Here is a 22,197-nt window from a genome sequence, read left to right as displayed (position 1 = left end):
GTGTCCTAATGTAAATTTAAATCAAGTGTGACCCTTTTTAATTCATTTTAAATACAAAAGTAAATTTTAACAACTCGTGCAAAACTTAAAAAGTTTATGCTTAAAATTTATACACCAGCTGAATTCAGTTAAATTCTAACCATATGAATTTACTATTGAGCCTAAAACTGCTTTTTGATACCAAATATTGTAGCTGTGTGGATTTGCTAGCTCTTGTTAGGAGTGAACTCTATCCATGCATTCATCATGATCAGGTCTTGAAAAACTTTGGTGTATTTGAATGCAGTTTAATTAGGTGAATTTGGAAATATCAAAGACATACTTTAGCCCTGATTGTATGCCTTAAAACATTTATTAAGATACACTGCCCAGCACTGATTATTTCTTACATTCATAGGTTCCATTTCCAGGGTACAAAATATACCATTGCAAGAAGAGTCAACCTCTATAAATGGATCTATTTTTAATTGATCCAATTTTAATGCACAGCAACATTGAATGTGACTCAAACTAGTTTTATCATACAGAATGGCTTCCTTTGAACATACAAATTCAAAATGAGGCATGTCCCACAGGCATTTTTCTCTGGAACAATTGTTTTCAGTCAGCATGAAACCTACTCTGTATACAGCCACCCAGTGAATTTACTTAAGAGTAGAACTATGCAAAAACTTGTGGCTTTTAGATAACTGGTACTTTGGGGGTTTAAACACAGTTTGCTTGTTTTCTGGATGCTAATACTGCACAGCTCCTACTATCACTTAGTTGTGACCCGTGTGCTTTAATTCTCAGAAAGGTCATGATTTTCTTTAATTTTAGAGACTTCTTTATAATTAAGGCCAAGAAGGGAAAAGCAGGTTGATGCAGAATATTGTAGTGTTCCATCACTACTCCTCAAATGGAGTCTTCATACATCATTTGCTCAGGCACCTGCCAAAAAAGAGATTAAGTTGAGTCCTTTGGAGTCTAGTATCATACTGAGATTCAGTCATTTATTTTTCCTAAACAAAAGTGAGGTCAAATAAACTGTTTGTTTAGAGAATATAAAATGTTAGCTAATTACCACTTTCTCCTGAAGACTTCATGAAAACACTGAAACAGTGTAGAGTACGTTTCATAATTTTACCTGGTCAAGTAATGATTTCAGCAATGTTGCACAGTAAGTGCTGTCAAAACTAGCTGAAATTCTATTTCCTGTAACATAATACTTTTCCATAATACTAATGGGCTAAGACAACACTAGATGCTACTATTTACCATTATATATAATATAATTTTATTACATTTTTTCACCCTATTTTTTTAGAATCCTTTGTCTAACTATGTTTCTATCCATTTGTTTAAATCTTGTTTAACATCTTATCATTATACAAACACCTAAAATTATATCTAGTAAAATTGTAAAACTTACTTTCATCATCTGAATCGAATCCAAAAAGTGTCCGACACTTCTTTTGTGCAAGATGACGCTGAAGTGCTTCTGAGTTACAGTAGGTGGTCAAACATTTGCTGCATCTTAGTCTCTCTGATTTGCTACATGTTTTGCCTTGCTCTGAATGTGCACCTGCTTTATCAGTCAAAGTTTTTCTTCGTTTTGGCATGCTTATATATCGTTCATCAAGGTAACTCGGAGGCAATGGTCTAATGTAAGGCCTTGTTAAGATTAAGCCGTATGATGTATTTTCTGTTATCTGATTTGGTTTAGAAAGTGTCTGAGAATCCACGAGAGTATTATCTGATATATCTGTACAGTTCTGCAGAACAGGTAGAATAGATCCATTTTCTGTCCTAGTACTGGCACTCGTTCTTTCCAAATCAACATCCAGTGTGGCTGTTGTTTGTTCCAGTTCATCATGCCCATTAACAACTAGCTGATCATTAAGTGTACAGCTTTCTAAATTTGGCTCTACTTCAGGTATCTTTTGGTCTATTAAGTTCACAATTGTGACAGCACTACCATATGCATTTTCATTCCCATTCTGGATTAGATTATTTACTTTTTTCTCAGTCTGGATATAAGTCTTTGGTTCTAGGGAATCTTTTCTTGCTTTCCAAGTGGGAATTGGCAAGTCCATTACAGCCTCTTTTTCACCACCATCATCTGCTATTTCTTGAATAGCACACTCAGATTCCAAAACAACTGAAGAATTATTTTCACTGACTTCAGAAGGATTTGCTTTGTTTAAGTAATGTTGAGCTTCATGCTCATATAACAACGAAATGTCATCAAAAAGTTTACAGCACTCTGCAAAATTACACTGAGCTTTAAACTCAATATGACTTTTCATATGTTCTGCAAGCTCAGTGGACAGCTTAAATCTCTGATTACAGTTAAAATGCAAACAGAAATATACATTTGGATAAACATGTTGATTCAAATGATCAATAAAATGATGAGAATCCACAAATTTTCTCTGACAAAACCTACATTTTCCATTATTCGATTTCATTATATGCTCTTGCACATTCAGATCAGAGGGATGGGCCTTACGCGCATGCTTATTCAGAAACCGTATTTTTTTAAAGACTCTAATACATCCATCTGCAGGACACTTGAAATTACTTGTGTGATCCACATCATTTTGAGGACAGAGCACACCATTTACCTTTGGAAGTATAGGGAGTTCTCTATTCAGGCTGTTTTCTGGTGATCCTTCTTTAATTTCTGCCTCAGAAATATTATTTGAATTGTTATCACAACTACCATTTTCAATAACATCATCCTGGCTACTAACATGATTTTTGGTTATATCCAGTGCAAGTTCAGAATTCTGCATCTCCTGATTAGTACTTGGAATGACTAGCTCCACTTCATTTTCTTTAGTACTCTCCAAGTCCCCATTTTGAAGGGAGACATCAGCACTAGAACAGTTCACTTCATTTACAATAAGAGTTTCTTTATCAACAGAAGTAGCAGTCAGATGATGCAGTGTCATTTTCTTTATGTGATTCTTTAAGTGCTTAAGCATTATACCTTTTTGTCTGAATTTTCTATAACACATTACACATGAGAAACTGCCCTTTTTCTGATGAGCCTGGGCATGCCTCACAATATGACCACCAACAAATTCTCTGTTACATAATATACAGCGATGTTTTGGTACATTGTGATCAGTTTTAGATGAATTAAGAACTATATTGTTCTTTTTGCAATTACTATCATTTTCCAATTGTACTTCAGAAGTATCTTCATGGCCTAGTTCTCCATTGTTTATCTCAGGTACACAAGATTGATCACCCCGCAGTGCTCGATGTGTCTTTGATGTATTTGCAGAAGAAAGCTCAGGTGGACGTTCACTCAGTTCAACTGAGGCTTTCTCTCTTAATAGTGCTAAACAGTTCTGTTTGATCATCAAAAAATTCCAAAATTCTGGATCAAAAAACAACCCCTTTTTCAAAATTGGCAGCAACTCAAAACGTACACGATTCTGAACTGAACTTATCTGTTCATTGTATTCTTCATCTGTACATTTATATAGCTGTTCAATAGTATAATAGGACTCCAAGGTGCGCTCAATAAAAAATATAGAAAGAGCACATATCCGCACTATTTCTAAGTCATTTGGCAAAAAGTGAGCAATGGTTTTGTATATCAAACATTTCATTTTTGGATCATCATGAAGATCTAGCTGAAGAGCACTTCCACATATCTCTACACAAATCTGTAGACCTCCCTTGCCAATCTGTGAGAAAGAAAGGTAGAATAAATTCAGAATACTGAGAATCTTCTGCATTTCCTCTTCCAGAGAGTTATTCTCAAAAAAATTATAACTCAATGATACAACAAATGGTTCCAAACAGTGGTACTATTCTACCGATTCGGCCCAGTTCTGGCGTACCGGCAGCACCAAAGATCAGTGGAGGCCGAAGCGGTTCTCCCTGACAAGCCGCTGTTGGGCCTACCCGCCCGGGCTCCCATACTGACCTTTATTCCCTGCTTTTGAAGCGCAGCTACTTTGCGTGGCGTAGCAGATTGCCGCGCATCAGCTGTTGAAGCTACAGGGAGAGTGCAGGATTGCAGGAGGTGAGTAGGAAAGCCTTTGCACATGCGCAAATTGTGTGTTTGGCATGCGCATGTGTGCAAAGTATGTGCGCGCACACAAAGCACGTCCACCAAGCCACGCCCTCCGAATCGGTGGTAAACTACTTTGAAACCTATCACTGGTTCCAAAGTTAAAATTCCCAGTTATCTTTAGGGAGAAACTGGATGTAAAACAAACAACCCACACCCTAATATACAGGAGAACTGGTGAATAGATGTAAATATTCTTAAAAGTATTGTATTATGTCAATGTAGAAAAGTAATAAATAATATTGCAAAAATTTTAAAGGTACATTCATTTTAAACTGTTATCATTGTACATTATATTTTCCTATTACAGTAAGTTCACTCAGTTGAGTCAAAACCAATTCATGAATGGAAACTCTTCCAACTGTGGAAGACTAAATTTTGATAATTTTTTTCTAAATACAGTTAAAACAAGCACAACATATAATTATATCTTTTAAAATCAAGGACAAAGAATAATTACTAAATTAAGGTTCAGGCAAGAGCACAAAGTAATCCTTTTCAAATGATTAAAGTAATGCCTCTTTCAGAAGGCTTGTAAAGTTGTTTGGAAAGTGCTCAAAGTACCTCCACATTTATGTATCTAGAAAAGTGGCAATTCACAAATACACAAATGAAAAAAAATGGGAGTTGTTATCAAAACAGCTGCATGAGGTCCATAAAAAGATTGCTACTTCAATGTTTCAATGCTCCTGTGTGCTGCAGATCCCTTCATTCAAATGTGTTATACAACTATTAATAATCACCATTAAACAAATATATATATATTTGGAACATAATTCAATTACTTTCTTTTACATGTTGCATAAAACAATTATGGAACTTATAAACTAATATACATTTAAAGTTTGTAAAGTGTAAAAAGAAAATGTCTTCATAATTACAACCATTTTTTAAGTATATGTTGAGCTAATCCTACTAATATTGGTCCATTTTAGAGCTGTACACAGCACATGTTATTCTTGCCCTATAATAAAACTTCAAAACACAAACTCCATAAGTATGGCTAGAATACTATTTGCTGTTCTCCAATGCCAGGTGTGCAAATAAAACATTTTAGACATTATCCATATATTGTTTCTCAACAAAATATTTAACTATATAACAACATAACTTATACAATATTTAATATTGGTACTTTTAAAACACATATCTGAAGCAAATGCTATTACTTACTTCATCCCTAATGACTTTCATGAAAGGGAAAATAACTTGTAAATTTGTAGCTATCCTTAAAAGATGGTAGCACTGATCTACAAATACTTGCTTTGATGGGTTAGACCTAAGCTGCATTTTACTCCAAATAAAGATCAGCTCCCTGTAAAACAAAATAAAGCTTATTATTTTATGAATCAAGGTACAAATCATATGACATTTATCATGTTAAAATCTATGGTAGATATAATTCAGGGTTATAAAAATAATGACATAATTTGTATCATTTGCATAATGCTACTATTATGCAAATCAACTTGGAAATGCATTCTCCAATTCAATGGCCATTTATTAAAACCAGCCACATCCTCCAATTAGTGTATTAAAATAAATTTTCACTGTATGCAAATTCTACATATGGAAGTATGTAATATTATCAATATATTATTCAAAAAGCTATTTGAGAGAAATCATAAATAAGTATTTGAGCCTTGTTTGTCTGCAGACCTAAAGTTCAATTTCCAGCATCTACATAGAGGAAAACTATGAATCTCTAGAGCCTTTGCCAGTCTATGTGACATTTTTAGAGTAGTCAGCTTAAATATAAGGCACTTTTGCATTCTCTTAGATAATTCTCCATTTCTGAATTTTTTTAACAAATAAAATGTAAGATATAGTTTTTACAGATTAATGAAATTTTGATCAAGTTCATAAAAGCACCAGTCATAAATGAGAAGTTGTAAAGAAATTAATTTGGGAGAAAAATAAAGTACTTTCTAGTTGTCAGTTAAGTAAATCAATAAGATAATCCAATATTTTTAAGCAATCTATAATAATACAAAAATATTCAATACCTAGTTTTCACTAATTGATGGATTTTACAGAATGAAATTGCATCGAAGCACTATTTATTCTTAATAATTAACTAGGCTTTGACCATTCCTTTATAATTTACTTGTAATTTACTTTATTATAACACTAGTGTAAAGCAGTATTATTGAAAGAAAAGATTTACCAGATGCAATACATATCCCCTTTTTTGAGCTGTGGAATAAGAAACAATTCACAAAGATTCAATGCTACAGCAATCTTCCCTTCTTTTGCAATGTTGCAGATGATTTCAATGCCATTCTTGCAGTCAGTCCTCAGCAAATGCTATGCAATCAAAATGAGATAACTCAGGCAAGTGTAGTATGAAAAAGGCTAACCTTTTACAATAATTGGAATTCCTAGCTCCTATTACTAGTTCTATTACCCAGTATAGGAAGCTAATAACACAAGGAGGAAGAGAAATATTTACAATAACAAGAATTTATATATGCCATATTTGGTTTTTTATTAATTTGAACGGAATAGTAAAGTGTTACTCCTATTTTCCATGACCAAATTTTCCATTACATTAATTGTTACTTGGCAATCTTAGAACAGAGTTATTGAAATGCTAATGCTAAAAAGTAGTTGTCCAATATTCAAAAAAAATAATATATACAGAATTGTGATTAATCTATATAGTCGTAATACAGGAATGATTTTTTTTAAAAAAGATGATCATTTATTTTGCTTAATATGAATTAGAATACTATCCCTTATCAAGATATATCATAAAACTGCATTAAAGCTGACAAACTATACCTCTTGGAGTAGGTGATCATCTAGCGGAGACATATAAAGACACATGAAAAATGCTTGATGGAAGTAAAGGTCTTTGCTAATATCAGGATGATTCATGCAAGCTTTGATAAGAGCCATTGCCTCTGGGATGCGTTCACAGGCAATAAGGTATCTGGCACGTAATTCAAAGAACAGTGGATTTTCAGAGCTTAAATATTTGTTAACTGGTAAAAGAAAACAAATAATTCAGTTATAAAATATTAAGATTACGTTATCAGGTTTACAAAATATTGGAAACATTCTATTAAACTTATTAAAATTAAAAAGTGGATAATCTATGGAGGTTTTCTTTTAAAAACATGGATAAGAGAATGGGGCCAATATAAAATTATTATGACAGCAATGCAAAAAATTGCAGTTCACTATCTTCCTTTTGTTGCTATCTCCTCTGCCCCAATTGAGTGAGGCCATAAATTTAAGATTGAGGACTGGGGATGGGGAACTTCAAGGACATATCCTAAAGAGAGCCATTCACCCATTATAACTCCTACAACTTCCTTCCAAAATATTATCTGGCCCCATTCTTCTTGGAAACATGTAAATCTCAATGTATGTTATGCAGTCTTCTTCTACAATAATAATAGCATTTCTTATAGCAATACTGCCCCCAAATTATGCACACATAATTTAATCCTTGTAACTATTTAATTAAGACCATAAATATTTTAAATTAGAATGCTGCAATATTTTTCAGTGAGTTCGTACTATATTCCTATGAAAGTAACACTCGGCATTTTACTTGAGAAGATATCTGCAATTACTATAAAATGATTTATTATGTGCCATCAAGTCAACTTGATTGTTGGCAAGCTGATAAATTTTGTCCATGATATAACAAGATGCACACATAAAATTATTCTTTAATACTGTGCCATCTCAGGACCAATTATCTATAAAATCAATACAAATTGTTTTCCATGCATAAGTGATAATCTCAAAATCCACAATATATTGTACACTAAATTTTCTTATATTTCAGCCCAACTTTAGTCTCTAATTGAATTAGTTCTATCTTGTGATTAAGAAATACATTATAATGTTCACTACCTCAAAACAATTATAAAGAAATCAAATAAAAATTTCCTACATTTAGCATTAATTTAAATTATGCCATTTTCAATATATATGGAAAATTATTTGTACCTAATTCCTGAGAAGCTGATTTTCCTTTAAGAACAGCTTGTAATACAGGATCCTCCCAAGGTCCACCATCTCTGGTAATTCGAGTCACCAATTCTAAGTTAACATTTCTGTATCTGTTGAGTTGATTCTGGCAATCCTATGGAGGAATAAGTAGTGAACATTAAAGTACTTAGAATGTATCTGGGAATGTATCAGTACACTGCATATATACTTCTTAAGTTTTAGAGATTTCACCTTTTTTAGCATAAAGTTAGGGGCTTCAACTGCACTTATTGCATATTTGCCAAAATGTGCCAAAACTGACTGGCAACTTACTCCTTTATAATTTGTCCCAAAGGTGCTTTTTCAAGAAGCAGCTGGACTTTCTGTTTTTTCTTTGAAGATGTTTCACTTCTCATCCAAGAAGTTTCTTCAGCTTGTCAGCTTCTTCAACCCAGTTTCCTCTTGAAAAAGTGCCTTTCGAACAACCATGACCTGGATGACCGAGAACCTCCATAGACATTTTTTATTACTTCTATTTATTTGTATCCCACCTTTATTATTTTTACAAATAACTCAAGGTGAACATATATCCACACATTTTCCTCCTCCATTTTCTCTATAACAACCCTGCAAAGTTGTTTTGTGTGTGTGACTGGTCAACAGTCACATATCTGACTTTCAAGGCTAAATCGGGATTAGAACTCACAGTCTCTTGCTTTCTTGCCTTGTAATTTACCCAGTAGATCTGTGGTACCCAGTGTGTTGATAATCACTGGCTAATTTTTGTTATTATCTTTCAAATTTTAATTTTAGATCTTGCCACTGTGTGATCTCTCCAATTTTTTTTCTATTCCACTACCCTCTGCTATTACTACATCAATTAGTCACACTTTCTTTTTTTCAACCCAAAAATTTTAAAAAGTATAAGTGTTGCCCAATATTTTTTCAAGTTTCTCTTCAATTACATTTATTGCGTCTTCCAAGCATTCATGCAGAAGCAATTTTCCTTCCTTCCCTTCCCTTCCCAGCAGGCAAATATATGACCACTGCTGGGTGAGGAGGGCAGTAAAGGATTGTGATACTGATTGGGAGACTGTCACAGAACATTGAAAATAAAGATAACATGACTGCAACAGCACAGAGGCAGTCAACAGCATGAAGCACAACTTTCTCAAAATTGATTCCCTTGGGAATCATGGCTCCCAGATTTTGGACACATCCTGTATATGTTAGCCATTTAAGGTACCTTGCTTCAAAAACTATTGCCCTATAACATACCATTTCATCCAATTTAACCATGACAATGAGAGTTTTAGTAGTATATAGATATCACAAATAAGCAGCACTGAAAAATAGTCTGTTAGGAGCTAAGCCAAGGGCTACTAAAATTTCAACAGGGAAGACCACTATAGGAAAAATGTTTATGAATTTAACTGGCAATGATTATGTAGCTTTGCTCCATACTAATTAACATTTTCTCAACTGCCATTAGAAAGTAATGGGACCAGAGTGCAAAAGGAAGAGAGATGGTCTGATGCAATAACAGACTCTAAAGTCACAAACTGATTCCTACATGAATTTGATATTAACAATTAATCATGTTATTTGTATACAATTCACAGCATTATATATTGACTCAGAATTTCATACTTAAATTTTAATTGAAAAATTTAAGGAATTTAACTGAATTTTCCTTTTGGATAAAGTTCCTTATTCAGGTAGTTCTTGATACCACAGCAACTGGAACCAAAACTTCCTGTCACTAAGCAGTACCATCAGAAAATGCAATCACATTGCTTAGCAACCACAATCCCTGCAGTCCCATTTGCTGCTGTTAACTCAATCCCATGGTCTTTAGGCAAGCCAATTTCCTGCTGTTTCAAGGTCAATGGGGGAAGCCAGCAGGAAGTTGCAATTCCCAGACCCACAGAGAAGTTAACAGGTGCTGCTGAATCAGGGAGGAAGGGGATTGGTGGGGTATGGGGAAGGGTTAGAAAGGGTACACAACAGGTATTATACAGTGTGTGTAAAGATCTAAGAAAAGTGCCACATGCATAGGGTTGGTGGGTGAGTGTGCGGGAGGGGTTGCACTAGAGGCATTAAAAGAGTCAGGAAGGATGTGTGAGGTTTTATGATGGCAATGCATAGGTCAGGGAAGGTGCACAGGGCTGTGCAAGTGACCAGTATAACGTAAGTTCAAAGAGGCTGGGGAAGGATGCACGAGGAGAGTTACCCAGTAACTTACAGGCTTCCCTGCTGGCTTCCACTTTGACTTTCTGGAGAAACCAGCATGAATTTACAAATGGCATTTGTGATCATTGGGCACTTGGGAACCAGTTATAAGTATAAATGGATTGCCAAGCATTCAGATCACAATCATGTGAGCAAGGCGGGTGCTAGAATGGTTGGAACTTTGAGGATCAGCCAGAAACTACCAATCATTCAGTGCTGTCAAAACTTTGAATGGTCACTAAACAAATGATCATAAATCAAGGACTACTTGTAAATTGCTTGCATTATGCTTGCTAACACTTAATTATTTGAATACTAGCAAATTACCTGGATTGACCCAAGAATATCTTTTAAAGGATCTTCATAGAATTCATCTTTTCCAAAGAACAGCAACAGTTCGAAAAAGCTCCTATAAATCAAAGCAACTTGAAGTTGAAAAGAAATAAGCAGAGCAAGCATATTATGACACAAGTTTAAATAAAGAATTTTAAATGAAGGAGCAATGTTGACAAAGCCCTGTGAATTCTCTATCAGGCAAGCTCATTTAATAGAACTATACCATAGAAAGTTATTGACAAGGTAAAATATTGGAATAATATTCTTCCTAATACAATGTTGCAGTGGTATGTTACATTATATATTAGCTGAATTTTTAGTGTATTATAGAGTCTATACAAACTTCCATAATATAGAATTGAAGAAATACTTTATTAAGGGCCACTGCAACCTAAAATTTCTCACCCAATTAAAGATTACAGATTCATGGAGATTTAAACGATGAACCAACAGTTGGTGCTAATTCTTCTATCTCCAAATAGAATGCAAGTTTTTTTTTTTCAGTAAACACTGCATTTTTTCAGTTTTTGCTCACATGCAATATGATTCCACATCATTATGAGACAATGGACTGTTCTCAAAATCCATGTTAGAGTAAAAAAATAAGCAGTCTAATGAAACTGAACTTTAAGTCCCAGTCTACAACTGTTGGTTTGATAAAATTAAAATTGTTGTTAATCAATACTGAACTTCTATAGGTATGAGGGTCTAATTTTTAATACTCTGAGGTTTTAGATATTATTTGTTCAACATTCTTGTGATGATCCTTCACCAGAGTTTGCAAGTCTAGTGCCTTATATGAAGTTACCAAATATCTTTTGGTCTTCTACAAGATTTCAGAGATTTCACAGTAATTTATGTATAAGTGTCCTAACAATTATTTCCCATTTTTGTAGAAATAATTAGATTAAAAGGCAGCTTGATGATAATGCCACACTAGGTACGGTGAGTGCAAATAATTACAACCTATTACATTTTGTATTGGGGAATTGCTTTGGCAAGATTTGCCTAAATATAGATATGCAGTTTTTCCTTTGACTTGCCTAAAAACAAAGAATGATGATACCCACCAGCAACCTGCTTTTCACTAGATAAGAATGTTTTCCAATAGTCAGATTCCAAGTCCCAAATATGTATTATGCACAGGTCAACAAATTCTTAAACAGCTCTTACATTTTATACACTTGGAAAAAAATGACACCAATCTTCTTGCCAAAGCTTAAAAAATTATCCTTGAAGATTAATTTTTAAAATTATCCCATAATATCGAGAAAGTTAAGAAGTTTACAATAGGAAGAGCATGATCTACTTACAAGGCTAGGCTACTTAGCACATACTGTACATGTTCACATTCATCTGGAAAAGATACACATGCAGATGTGAAACAACAGAGAGCTGTCTGGAGTACTTGAAGCTGTGGCAGAGGAACCTGCCATCTTCCAGCATAATCTTCAACAACCTGTTTACAGAGAAAACAGTACACATTAAACTTGATCTGAAACAGCATATAAGCAAGAATATAGTATGCTGTTATATTCTACAGATAGGCAATTTTTATTTGTAACCTCATTAAAGAATACAACTACAAAGTATATACACTGCTCAAAAAAATAAAGGGAACACTTAAACAACACAATGTAACTCCAAGTCAATCACACTTCTGTGAAATCAAACTGTCCACTTAGGTAGCAACACTGACTGACAATCAATTCCACATGCTGTTGTGCAAATGGAATAGACAACAGGTGGAAAGCATAGGCAGTTCGGAAGACATCCCCAATAAAGGAGTGGTTCTGCAGGTGGTGACCACAGACCACTTCTCAGGTCCTATGCTTTCTGGCTGATGGTTTGGTCACTTTTGAATGCTGGCGGTGCTTTCACTCTAGTGGTAGCATGACACAGAGTCTACAACCCACACAAGTGGCTCAGGTGGTGCAGCTCATCCAGGATGGCACATCAATGCAAGCTGTGGCAAGAAGGTTTGCTGTGTCTGTCAGCGTAGTGTCCAGAGCATGGAGGCGCTACCAGGAGACAGGCCAGCACATCAGGAGACGTGGAGGAGGCCGTAGGAGGGCAACAACCCAGCATCAGGACCGCTACCTCCGCCTTTGTGCAAGAAGCACTGCCAGAGCCCTGGAAAATGACCTCCAGCGGGCCACAAATGTGCATGTGGCTGCTCAAACGGTCAGAAACAGACACCATGAGGGTGGTATGAGGGCCCGACATCCACAGGTGGGGGTTGTGCTTACAGCCCAACACCGTGCAGGACGTTTGGCATTTGACAGAGAACACCAAGATTGGCAAATTCGCCACTGGCACCCTGTGCTCTTCACAGATGAAAGCAGGTACACACTGAGCACATATGACAGACATGACAGGGTCTGGAGACCCCGTGGAGAACGTTGTGCTGCCTGCAACATCTTCCAGCATGACCGGTTTGGCAGTGGGTCAGTAATGGTGTGGGGTGGCATTTCTTTAGGGGGCCGCACAGCCCTCCATGTGCTCGCCAGAGGTAGCCTGACTGCCATTAGGTACCGAGATGAGATCCTCAGACCCCTTGTGAGACCATATGCTGGTGCGGTTGGCCCTGGGTTGCTCCTAATGCTAAACCTCATGTGGCTGCAGTGTGTCAGCAGTTCCTGCAAGACGAAGGCATTGATGCTATGGACTGGCCTGCCCATTCCCCAGACCTGAATCCAATTGAGAACATCTGGGACATCATGTCTCGCTCCATCCACCAATGCCACGTTGCACCACAGACTGTCCAGGAGTTGGGGGATGCTTTAGTCCAGGTGTGGGAGGAGATCACTCAGACGACCATCCGCCACCTCATCAGGAGCATGCCCAGGCGTTGTAGGGAGGCCATACAGGCACGTGGAGGCCACACACACTACTGAGCCTCATTTTGACTTGTTTTAAGGACATTACATCAAAGTTGGATCAGCCTGTAGTGTTTTTTTTCCACTTTAATTTTGAGTGTAACTCCAAATCCAGACCTCCATGGGTTGCTAAATTTGATTTCCATTGATAAGTTTTGTGTGATTTTGTTGTCAGCACATTCAACTATGTAATGAACAAAGTATTTCATAAGAATATTTCATTCATTCAGATCTAGGATATCTTATTTTTGTGTTCCCTTTATTTTTTTGAGCAGTGTAATTACCGAGGTAAGACAAGCAGTTTGGAGAATAAAGCTTACCATTTTATGTCTTGAGACTACATAAGACACAAGTAAGTTGTTCTCCTATAAAAACGATTAAGATTTTGAGTCTTCAGTCCATAATTGCTTTTTTTTTTTTTTGCTTTAAAAAAACAGGCATATAAAATGTAAATAAATCATACAATTATCACCCACAATGTCTCTAAGTGGTGATACGAAACACAGTAATGCAAGAGGACAGGATGTTCAAACAGTATACAAGAAAATAAATCCAATTATTATCTATTCCCTTTTTGACCACTTATTGTAACATTTCTCTATCGCCACCCACATAAAATGCACCCCAGTCTCAGCTCATCAACTTTTAAACCTTAATTCATATTATCAATTGAAAGTCTTTTTCCAATGCATATTTATGTGTATTCAATTCCTCCAAATTTAGCTGTCAGATTCTGGCTTTCAGCTTTGTTACAGACGTGAACAAGATGCTTAGTATTATACCTTAATAATTCTTAAATGGGTGTATTTAAGTATAGGTCTTACACAGAGTTAGCATTTGAGAGCTTTTCCAATAAACAGAAATTTTTAATTTTATATTATATGACTATGTTTCAGGATTTATAATGAACATTATTTTTATTTCACTCCAGAACTATCACATTCAAAATAATAGAAGACAAGTTCCAAAATGGTAAACAGACCGTGTACAAGAACAGTAACCTGTTTTATATTAGTACCTTAAAACATCTCTTTATGAAACAGATTATCATACTTCCATCATTTTGATTTTCTAAGATTACATTTTGAAACTGTCTTTGGAGGACAGTGATTGATTTGTTTACAAAAAAGCTAAATTTAATTGTCTAATAAATGTAATGGTAACATTTAAACCAGCTGATTTCATTTAAAGACTAAATATACAGTATTTCTACAGATACACCAATTATAAGTTGTGGCAGAAAGACTGTATATTATATTTATGTTATGTAGAGAAAATGTAAATACATAAGATTATTTGAACCAGTATATAATGAAGATATAAATAGAACTGTTAATGAATTACACAAAATAAAACTACATGAAAGTAAGTTTTAAAGCCTCTCTAGGATACTTTCTTGAACTATATACAAAATCATGTAACTTAAAGCACTGCTATTTCAGTAAGGACTGAAACACCCCAAGTGTGATTTCCAAATAGGGAAACCTACTTGACTTTTAATTCCAACAGATTCTCAGAGAGAGAAAAGGAATCCTTGATAAGTACTGAGAAGGCAATTCCTTACAATCTGCGTCTACAATTCCTTACCAATTGCTTGTTTAACAACATTCAAAGTTACAACATTGAAAAAAGAGCTTTATGACTAGTCTTAATGTTGCAATCACTGCAACATCCTGCAATCAACATGATCACAGTCCAGGTACTTGGCAACCAGCATGCATTTATAATAGTCATAATATCTGGAAGTACATGATCACAATTTACAATCTTCACAGCCAGTTTCCAATAAGCAGTCAACTGAGAAGTCAGAAGTCACAAGTTGCAGTCACATGATGTTGCACTTAACCACAGGTGATTTGTTTAATGACTGCAGACAGAAGTGATATCATAAGCTGGCAGAGTCTCATATTTATGAACATGTTGCTTAGCAATAAGTTGCCATTCCCATTTGCAATTGCTAGATGAGGATTTACTATCCTTATTTCTTCCCCAAAGAAAACAATTTGTGTTATAAAAATGTGTTTCTACTTTTGTTAAAAGGAAAATAATAATTTGTAGCACCATTCCATGGCTAAGGAATAATAGAAAACTTACAATTAAAAAGATTCATAATTTAAGGTGGCCTGTAAGCCCTCTGGTTTAGATACAACACAGCATCTACTCAGAAACAAGATATGCAGTACAATTGCTATAAGAATTTTTGCCTCAGTATCAACATGCTACTAACTATTATGTTTGGTTGCACAGTTATCCAGATGTTTACATTGGATCCAGCAATTTTATCCATCTATTGAGTCCTTCCCAAAGACCTACCTGAGATAGGTAGGTATTGTTGCTTGATGGTATTAAAGATATTGTCACAGTTTGTAAGCTGGTCCAAGTAAAACTGCCTTTTGCAACTGACTGATAGTTTTCAATGTTGATGGTATTCAAATGGTATTCCATATGTTTTTGAATTTTTATTATTAATTCTTAGGCCAGTCACAGTCAGCCAGAGGTTTAGACTGGCTTTGGCATTTTACTTCATCTATCGAATCATATTTTTATCCTTTTTTAAATATATATATTTGATCAACTCTAGGTGGTAAATATATTTAAACATGTTTAATACTTCTGCATCCTATTTTCCTACAACAACTGTGTAAGATATGCTAGGCTGAGAAAGTTATCCAAGTGGCTTTTATAAGAAAGGTCTAGAACTCATCATTTCCTAATATATTGATATAGTAGAAAAAAACTGCAAAGAAAAATACGCATTGAAGTATGATTTAAGTATCAAATTAAGTGTCCCAAAATTAAAAACTGCTCCTAATCATAATCCTTCAGATCATTAATCAATGTGGCAGATTTGCCACACAGCATTCAATTGCAATACAGAAAGCAAAGCTTAGAGTATGTACTTACACTGTAACCAAACCAAATATGGTAGTTATAACTATAAATCACAAAAAAAAAACAACCTACTGCTTGTGCTTGCACTGTGTATGAAAGGATCCATTCAATTGAAAAAGCCATCAAATGTCAATAGATGTATGTAATATCAGACTTCACTCCAAAGTGCTGTCCAATTTAAATATTACATTTATCTTCACACACAAAGTTATTATGAGAAATTTGAATGTCTCATCTTCGCCTTCAAAACATTTTAAAAACTACTTATTCATAAGATTACAGTATGAGTACATCTATTATAATGTCAATTCAAAGCAAGTCATTCACATAAAATGCTCTCCATATTTTTTTAAAATGCACCTTACTTTGGAAGGTAAAATACCCTGATTAGAGAGGCTCATCACTGTCAAATTAAAAACAAATGATTAATATAGGAAGATCAGAAAGGCAGTTAAATGTAATGCCACTCAAATCTAAATACATTATCTGTATGTACACACACAATCAGTTTGCTAAATAATCAACAAGGGCTGATAATTACACTTTTTGCTAAGTCAAATTCAAAAAGACCTGATTATGAGTGGTGAATTAACCCTACATCTTAATTCTTATTTGTTTTGCTGACACCAAGATGTAACTGATTTTGGATAGCTCTACATTATATTGTAATCACTATAACGTTGATTTCAAAACTGTGATACATGATTAGTAGGAACTGGCTTTTGACTCTTTTCTAGTGCTAAACTTATATAATATACAGGTGAAACTCAAAAAATTAGAATATCGTGCAAAAGTTCATTTATTTCAGGAATGCAACTTAAAAGGTGAAACTAATATATGAGATAGACTCATTACATGCAAAGCAAGATAGTTCAAGCCGTGATGTGTCATAATTGAGATGATTATGGCTTACAGCTCATGAAAACTCCAAATCCACAATCTCAGAAAATTAGAATATTGTGAAAAGGTTCAATATTCTAGGCTCAAAGTGTCCCACTCGAATCAGCTCATTAAGCCATAACACCTGCAAAGGGTTCCTGAGCCTTTAAATGGTCTCTCAGTCAGGTTCAAGTAGGAATCACAATAATGGGAAAGACTGCTGACCTGACAGTTATGCAGAAAACCATCACTGACACCCTCCATAAGGAGGGAAAGCCTCAAAAGGTAATTGCAAAAGAAGTTGGATGTTCCCAAAGTGCTGTATCAAAGCACATTAATAGAAAGTTATGTGGAAGGGAAAAGTGTGAAGAAAAAGATGCACAAGCAGCAGGGATGACCGCAGCCTGGAGAGGATTGTCAGGAAAAGACCATTCAAAAGTGTTGGGGACTTTCACAAGGAGTGGACTGAGGCTGGAGTCAGTGCATCAAGACCTACCACACACAGACGGATCCTGGATATGGGCTTCAAATGTCGTATTCCTCTTGTCAAACTGCTCCTGAACAACAAACGTCAGAAGCGTCTTACCTGGTCCAAAGAAAAACAGACCTGGTCTGTTGCTCAGTGGTCCAAAGTCCTCTTTTCTGATGAGAGCAACTTTTGCATCTCATTTGGAAACCAAGGACCAGAGTCTGGAGGAAGAATGGAGAGGCACACACTGCAAGATGCTTGAAGTCCAGTGTGAAGTTTCCAGTCTGTGTTGATTTGGGGAGCCATGTCATCTGCTGGTGTTGGTCCACTGTGCTTCATTAAATCCAGAGTCAACGCCATCTACCAGAAGATTTTGGAGCACTTCATGCTTCCTTCTGCAGACAAGCTTTATGGGGATGCTGACTTCATTTTCCAGCAGGACTTGGCACCTGCCCACACTGCCAAAAGCACCAAAACCTGCTTCAATGACCATGGGATTACTGTGCTTGATTGGCCAGCAAACTCGCCTGACCTGAACCCCATAGATAATCTATGGGGCATTGCCAAGAGAAAGATGAGAGACATGAGACCGAAAAATGCAGAAGAGCTGAAGGCCACTATCTTGGTCTTCCATAACATCTCAGCAGTGTCACAGGCTGATAGCTTCCATGCCACACTGCATTGAGGCAGTAATTGATGCAAAAGGGGCCCAAAACCAAGTACTGAGTACATATGCATGCTTATACTTTTCAAAGGTCCGATACTGTTCTATGTACAATCCTTGTTTTATTGATTGCATGTAATATTCTAATTTTCTGAGATTGTGGATTTGGAGTTTTCATGAGCTGTAAGCCATAATCATCTCAATTATGACAAATCACAGCTTGAACTATCTTGCTTTGCATGTAATGAGTCTATCTCATATATTAGTTTCACCTTTTAAGTTGCATTACTGAAATAAATGAACTTTTGTACGATATTCTAATTTTTTGAGTTTCACCTGTAATCAGGATCTCAAAACAAATTTTAAAATCCCGTTGTATAGAATATGTGTTGGAAATAGGTATTTATGCTTCAGCTTATTTATAGGATAAAGATTTTTAAAAAATTTCTGCAGTAAAATAAAAATATCTGCATAATAGCTTAGAGGTATTTACATTATTTACATTTACAGCATATGCTGACTCACATTTTCAACATAGACACACCTCATCTATGTATCTCATGATACTAAAGCAGCCCAAAATTTCTTCGTAATTTTAACAATCAAAAACTTTAATATATTTTAGATTACAGTACATTTTATTCAACAAAAAGCAATTCAGACTAACTAAATTACATTGCATTTATGTACTAAAAATTTGGATATGCAATTAAATTAAAGCTTCCTTCAAATATATTTTACATTGTGCTATAAATGTTCCAGTTAGGAAGAAAATTATTACACATATGAATTGTATCCTGAGACAAGATTCAATAATTTCAGATATAAATATTCCACTGAATTATACCTACAACATGGAAACTGACACCTAGACAAAGAAAATGGGTTCTCCATGTTTTACTTAAAACCAAAAGGCTCTTCAGGATTAGAAAGATAAATATATGCCCCAAGTATTAAACACTTTACAGTTTGTTATTAGCAAGTGATCAATAAATGACTTATCAATATATATTTATAATTATAATAAAATAGTTACCATTAATTAAATGTAGAACTTTTATATTTATATGAAAAATTAATATGTACTCTGTATGAAATCATTTTTTCAAAATGTTTGTTTTGCATTTAATAAAGAGGATTTTTTTAAAAGCCAGGAATAGAGAACTAGAATGTAACCTTTATATCCATGGCATGGAAAATGTAACAATATTATTGTTTTCAAACCTGTTTTTATACTATTTTATTTGTAGATTTTTATTTTTATGTATATTTCCTATACTGGGTATAGAAAAACATCCAGTATATGGCCACAGAGGTAAGCTTATGTAAGATATATACATTAATACTTCTCAGAAGTATTATAGAATCTATTTTAACCTATGAACAGGTATTTAATATATTATTTCTAAATCAAAAGTCAAAATGAACCACACATCAAATTACATCATAAAATTTTCATTTTGTCTAAATGTGATACAGTATATGAATCCAGACACCAAGGTCTTTCAATCATACTTTATCGCATACGTTGTGTGAATATAATAAACTGTGATTTATTTCATAAACTATGGCTAAATGGTTAACTGGGTGTATGAGTCAGACCATAGCTTTAGTACAATTTCACCTGAATAACAAACCAAATGTATTTACTAAAAAAAATGAAACAATTGTATTTAATCCAACATTTTCAGGTAAGGATAGGATTCCACCTAAATAATGTAGAAATGCACAAGGCAGCACAGCATAAAAGTAAAAATCATGTTTAGACAAGTTCGCTTATATTCTAAGTCCCTCAAATATAAACAATTAAACGCCATTTGGAAATCATGATAAAGCAATGATATAATCAGAAGTTTCTTCATTTATCACAGATGCCAAACACTTAAACATTTTTTCTGAATATGTTAATTCAGGTAATTGTGCATGATCTTAATTTTCATTTAGGCCTTTATTCCAAACCCGCCAACCCAGCCCAAACTACCTTTAAATTCCCCAAGCCACTTTGGGATCAAGTAGAACAAAAAGAATCCAAGCAGGATCATGTAAAACAAAATATCAGCAAAATAATAATACATGAAGTGGTAAAGTTACATCAACACACCTGTAGCAACCAATTGAGATCTTCCCTCCAGCTTCCATCCCATCAGAAAAAGACATGCACTGGCAAAACATCTTCAGTAGGTTCTTAATAGGAAACTGAACAACTAGCAGCAACTAGGTCATGAACTCCCATTCAAAACAGTGGGCTGTTTTCTCAGCAACCCTCATTCATGCTTAGGCCAACCAAATGTAAAGTTTTAGGAGGAGGAGGAGGAGGAGGAAGAACTGAGCCCTCACCCAACCCCTTTAAAGAACTACAGTAGCTTTGTCTTATTACCTCAACATCAATGCAAATGACCAGCTGCCTGCAAGGAATATAAATCCTTCCATTCCCCACTATCCTGTCAGAGCTGAAGAAGCTTCTTGGATGAGAAGCAAAAGGTCTTCAAAAAGAAAAAAAAACCAAGGAAGTCTAGTTGCCTTCTGAAGAAAAGAAGAAAAAAAAAAGCACCTTTGTCATCCACAACCGTGACCTGGATGACTGAGAATCTCTAGAGACTTTTAACATCAATCTAAAAATCCCCAGCTCCTAGACCGAGAGGGCCACCAACTTCGGACTTGAGCTCGGGAACGGAACCCCCACCCCCCACCCCAAGTGACAGCAAACGGAGCGGCTCACGAGAGGACGGGGAAAGGCCTTTTTCTGCACTTCGGAAGGCAGCTCCCTATCCGGTCAGCCGGTGAGGTAAAAGGAAAGGGTCAGGACCACTTTCTAAGCCACAGAAGGGTATCAGTGACAAGGACAAAATGAGCGGAAAACTGACGTGGCGAAAATCAACTCCCCCTCACGGACAACTGCCCGCTCGGCCACGGGCGGCTTTCCTACCGCTCGCTCTAAGCAGGGAGTGAAGAGAAAAGGCAGAAACGAAAGGGAATCGGTTTCCCCCGCCTCGACCGGAGAAAGGGGGAAGCGCCTCCGTGTAGGCTCGCCCTCTTATTTTCCCCTGAAGCCGCTAGCTGTGCAAAGGGCCGCGCGACATAGAGAGGGGAGGGGAACCTTCGACGTTTTCGCCGCAGAACGATCGGTCCGAAATTCCTTGGCGTCCATCACTCGGCTGTCTTCTGCCCCCAAGTCCCGGAGTGTCAATCTATAGGGGGCGGGACTAGCGACTCACCTGGCAGAAGCGGTAGCAATAATACTGGCTGCTCAGGGCAGGAGACAATCCGGCGGGAAGGCGCGGCTCATTAATAGCCTTGAGTTCCTCGCCGAGTCTCTCCGATTCCTGGTCGCTCTCGTCTTCCGCCATGCTGCTCTGGCCGCCCTGCGCGTACCGAGTCCCAGCTCCCTCCCCCGCCCGGATCTGCCGGATGACCCGCCCTCTCGGCCGTGTACTTCAATTCCGGCACCGCCCCCCGCGGTGCATTGTTAGTGGTGCGCGCACTTGTCATTCAAACGCCGATCCCTCATCCTCTGACCTACAGAACCTTCATTCTAGCGAGCTCCAGTGGTTAAGCCCCTGATTGGCCGAGCTGGATTCCCTGTTCGAAGCTGAACTTTCAGCAGCACTTTTTGATTGGTGAAGAATGTTATCGATAAAATTAGCTAAGCCCCGCCTTTGCCCTTGTCGATTGGGCCCACATTTCATCCTTCAAAGTAAACATCTCCGCCCACTCCTTGCCAGTGGGCCACAATAGCGGTACAACTTCCGTTCTTTCCTTCGCATGAGTGGTGGAAAGTTTTGTCACTCTCTTCCTCGTGAGCCACACAGAACGGCGCTCACTTTTT

At 36.2% G+C, this 22,197-nt stretch overlaps 1 protein-coding gene across 1 annotated transcript; it reads right to left on the bottom strand.

Annotated features, from left to right (window-relative positions):
• Positions 1 to 333: 333 nt before the first annotated feature.
• On the bottom strand, positions 334 to 21,884 carry ZNF654 (zinc finger protein 654). Its single transcript, XM_026664004.2, has 9 exons — positions 21,587 to 21,884; positions 11,902 to 12,047; positions 10,580 to 10,661; positions 8,039 to 8,174; positions 6,857 to 7,059; positions 6,240 to 6,379; positions 5,246 to 5,387; positions 1,412 to 3,683; positions 334 to 930 (listed from the first exon to the last, which is right to left on the bottom strand). Exons 1-9 carry the CDS (start codon positions 21,716 to 21,718, stop codon positions 923 to 925), a joined length of 3,261 nt encoding a protein of 1,086 aa, XP_026519789.1. The 5' UTR covers positions 21,719 to 21,884; the 3' UTR covers positions 334 to 922.
• Positions 21,885 to 22,197: the final 313 nt, after the last annotated feature.

This window comes from Notechis scutatus, chromosome 5 (assembly GCF_049901735.1).
Source record: "Notechis scutatus isolate UNSWTSFEM ecotype Mainland chromosome 5, rNotScu1.2, whole genome shotgun sequence".
Taxonomy (NCBI): domain Eukaryota; kingdom Metazoa; phylum Chordata; class Lepidosauria; order Squamata; family Elapidae; genus Notechis; species Notechis scutatus.
This window is presented reverse-complemented; position numbering and strand designations above follow the sequence as displayed.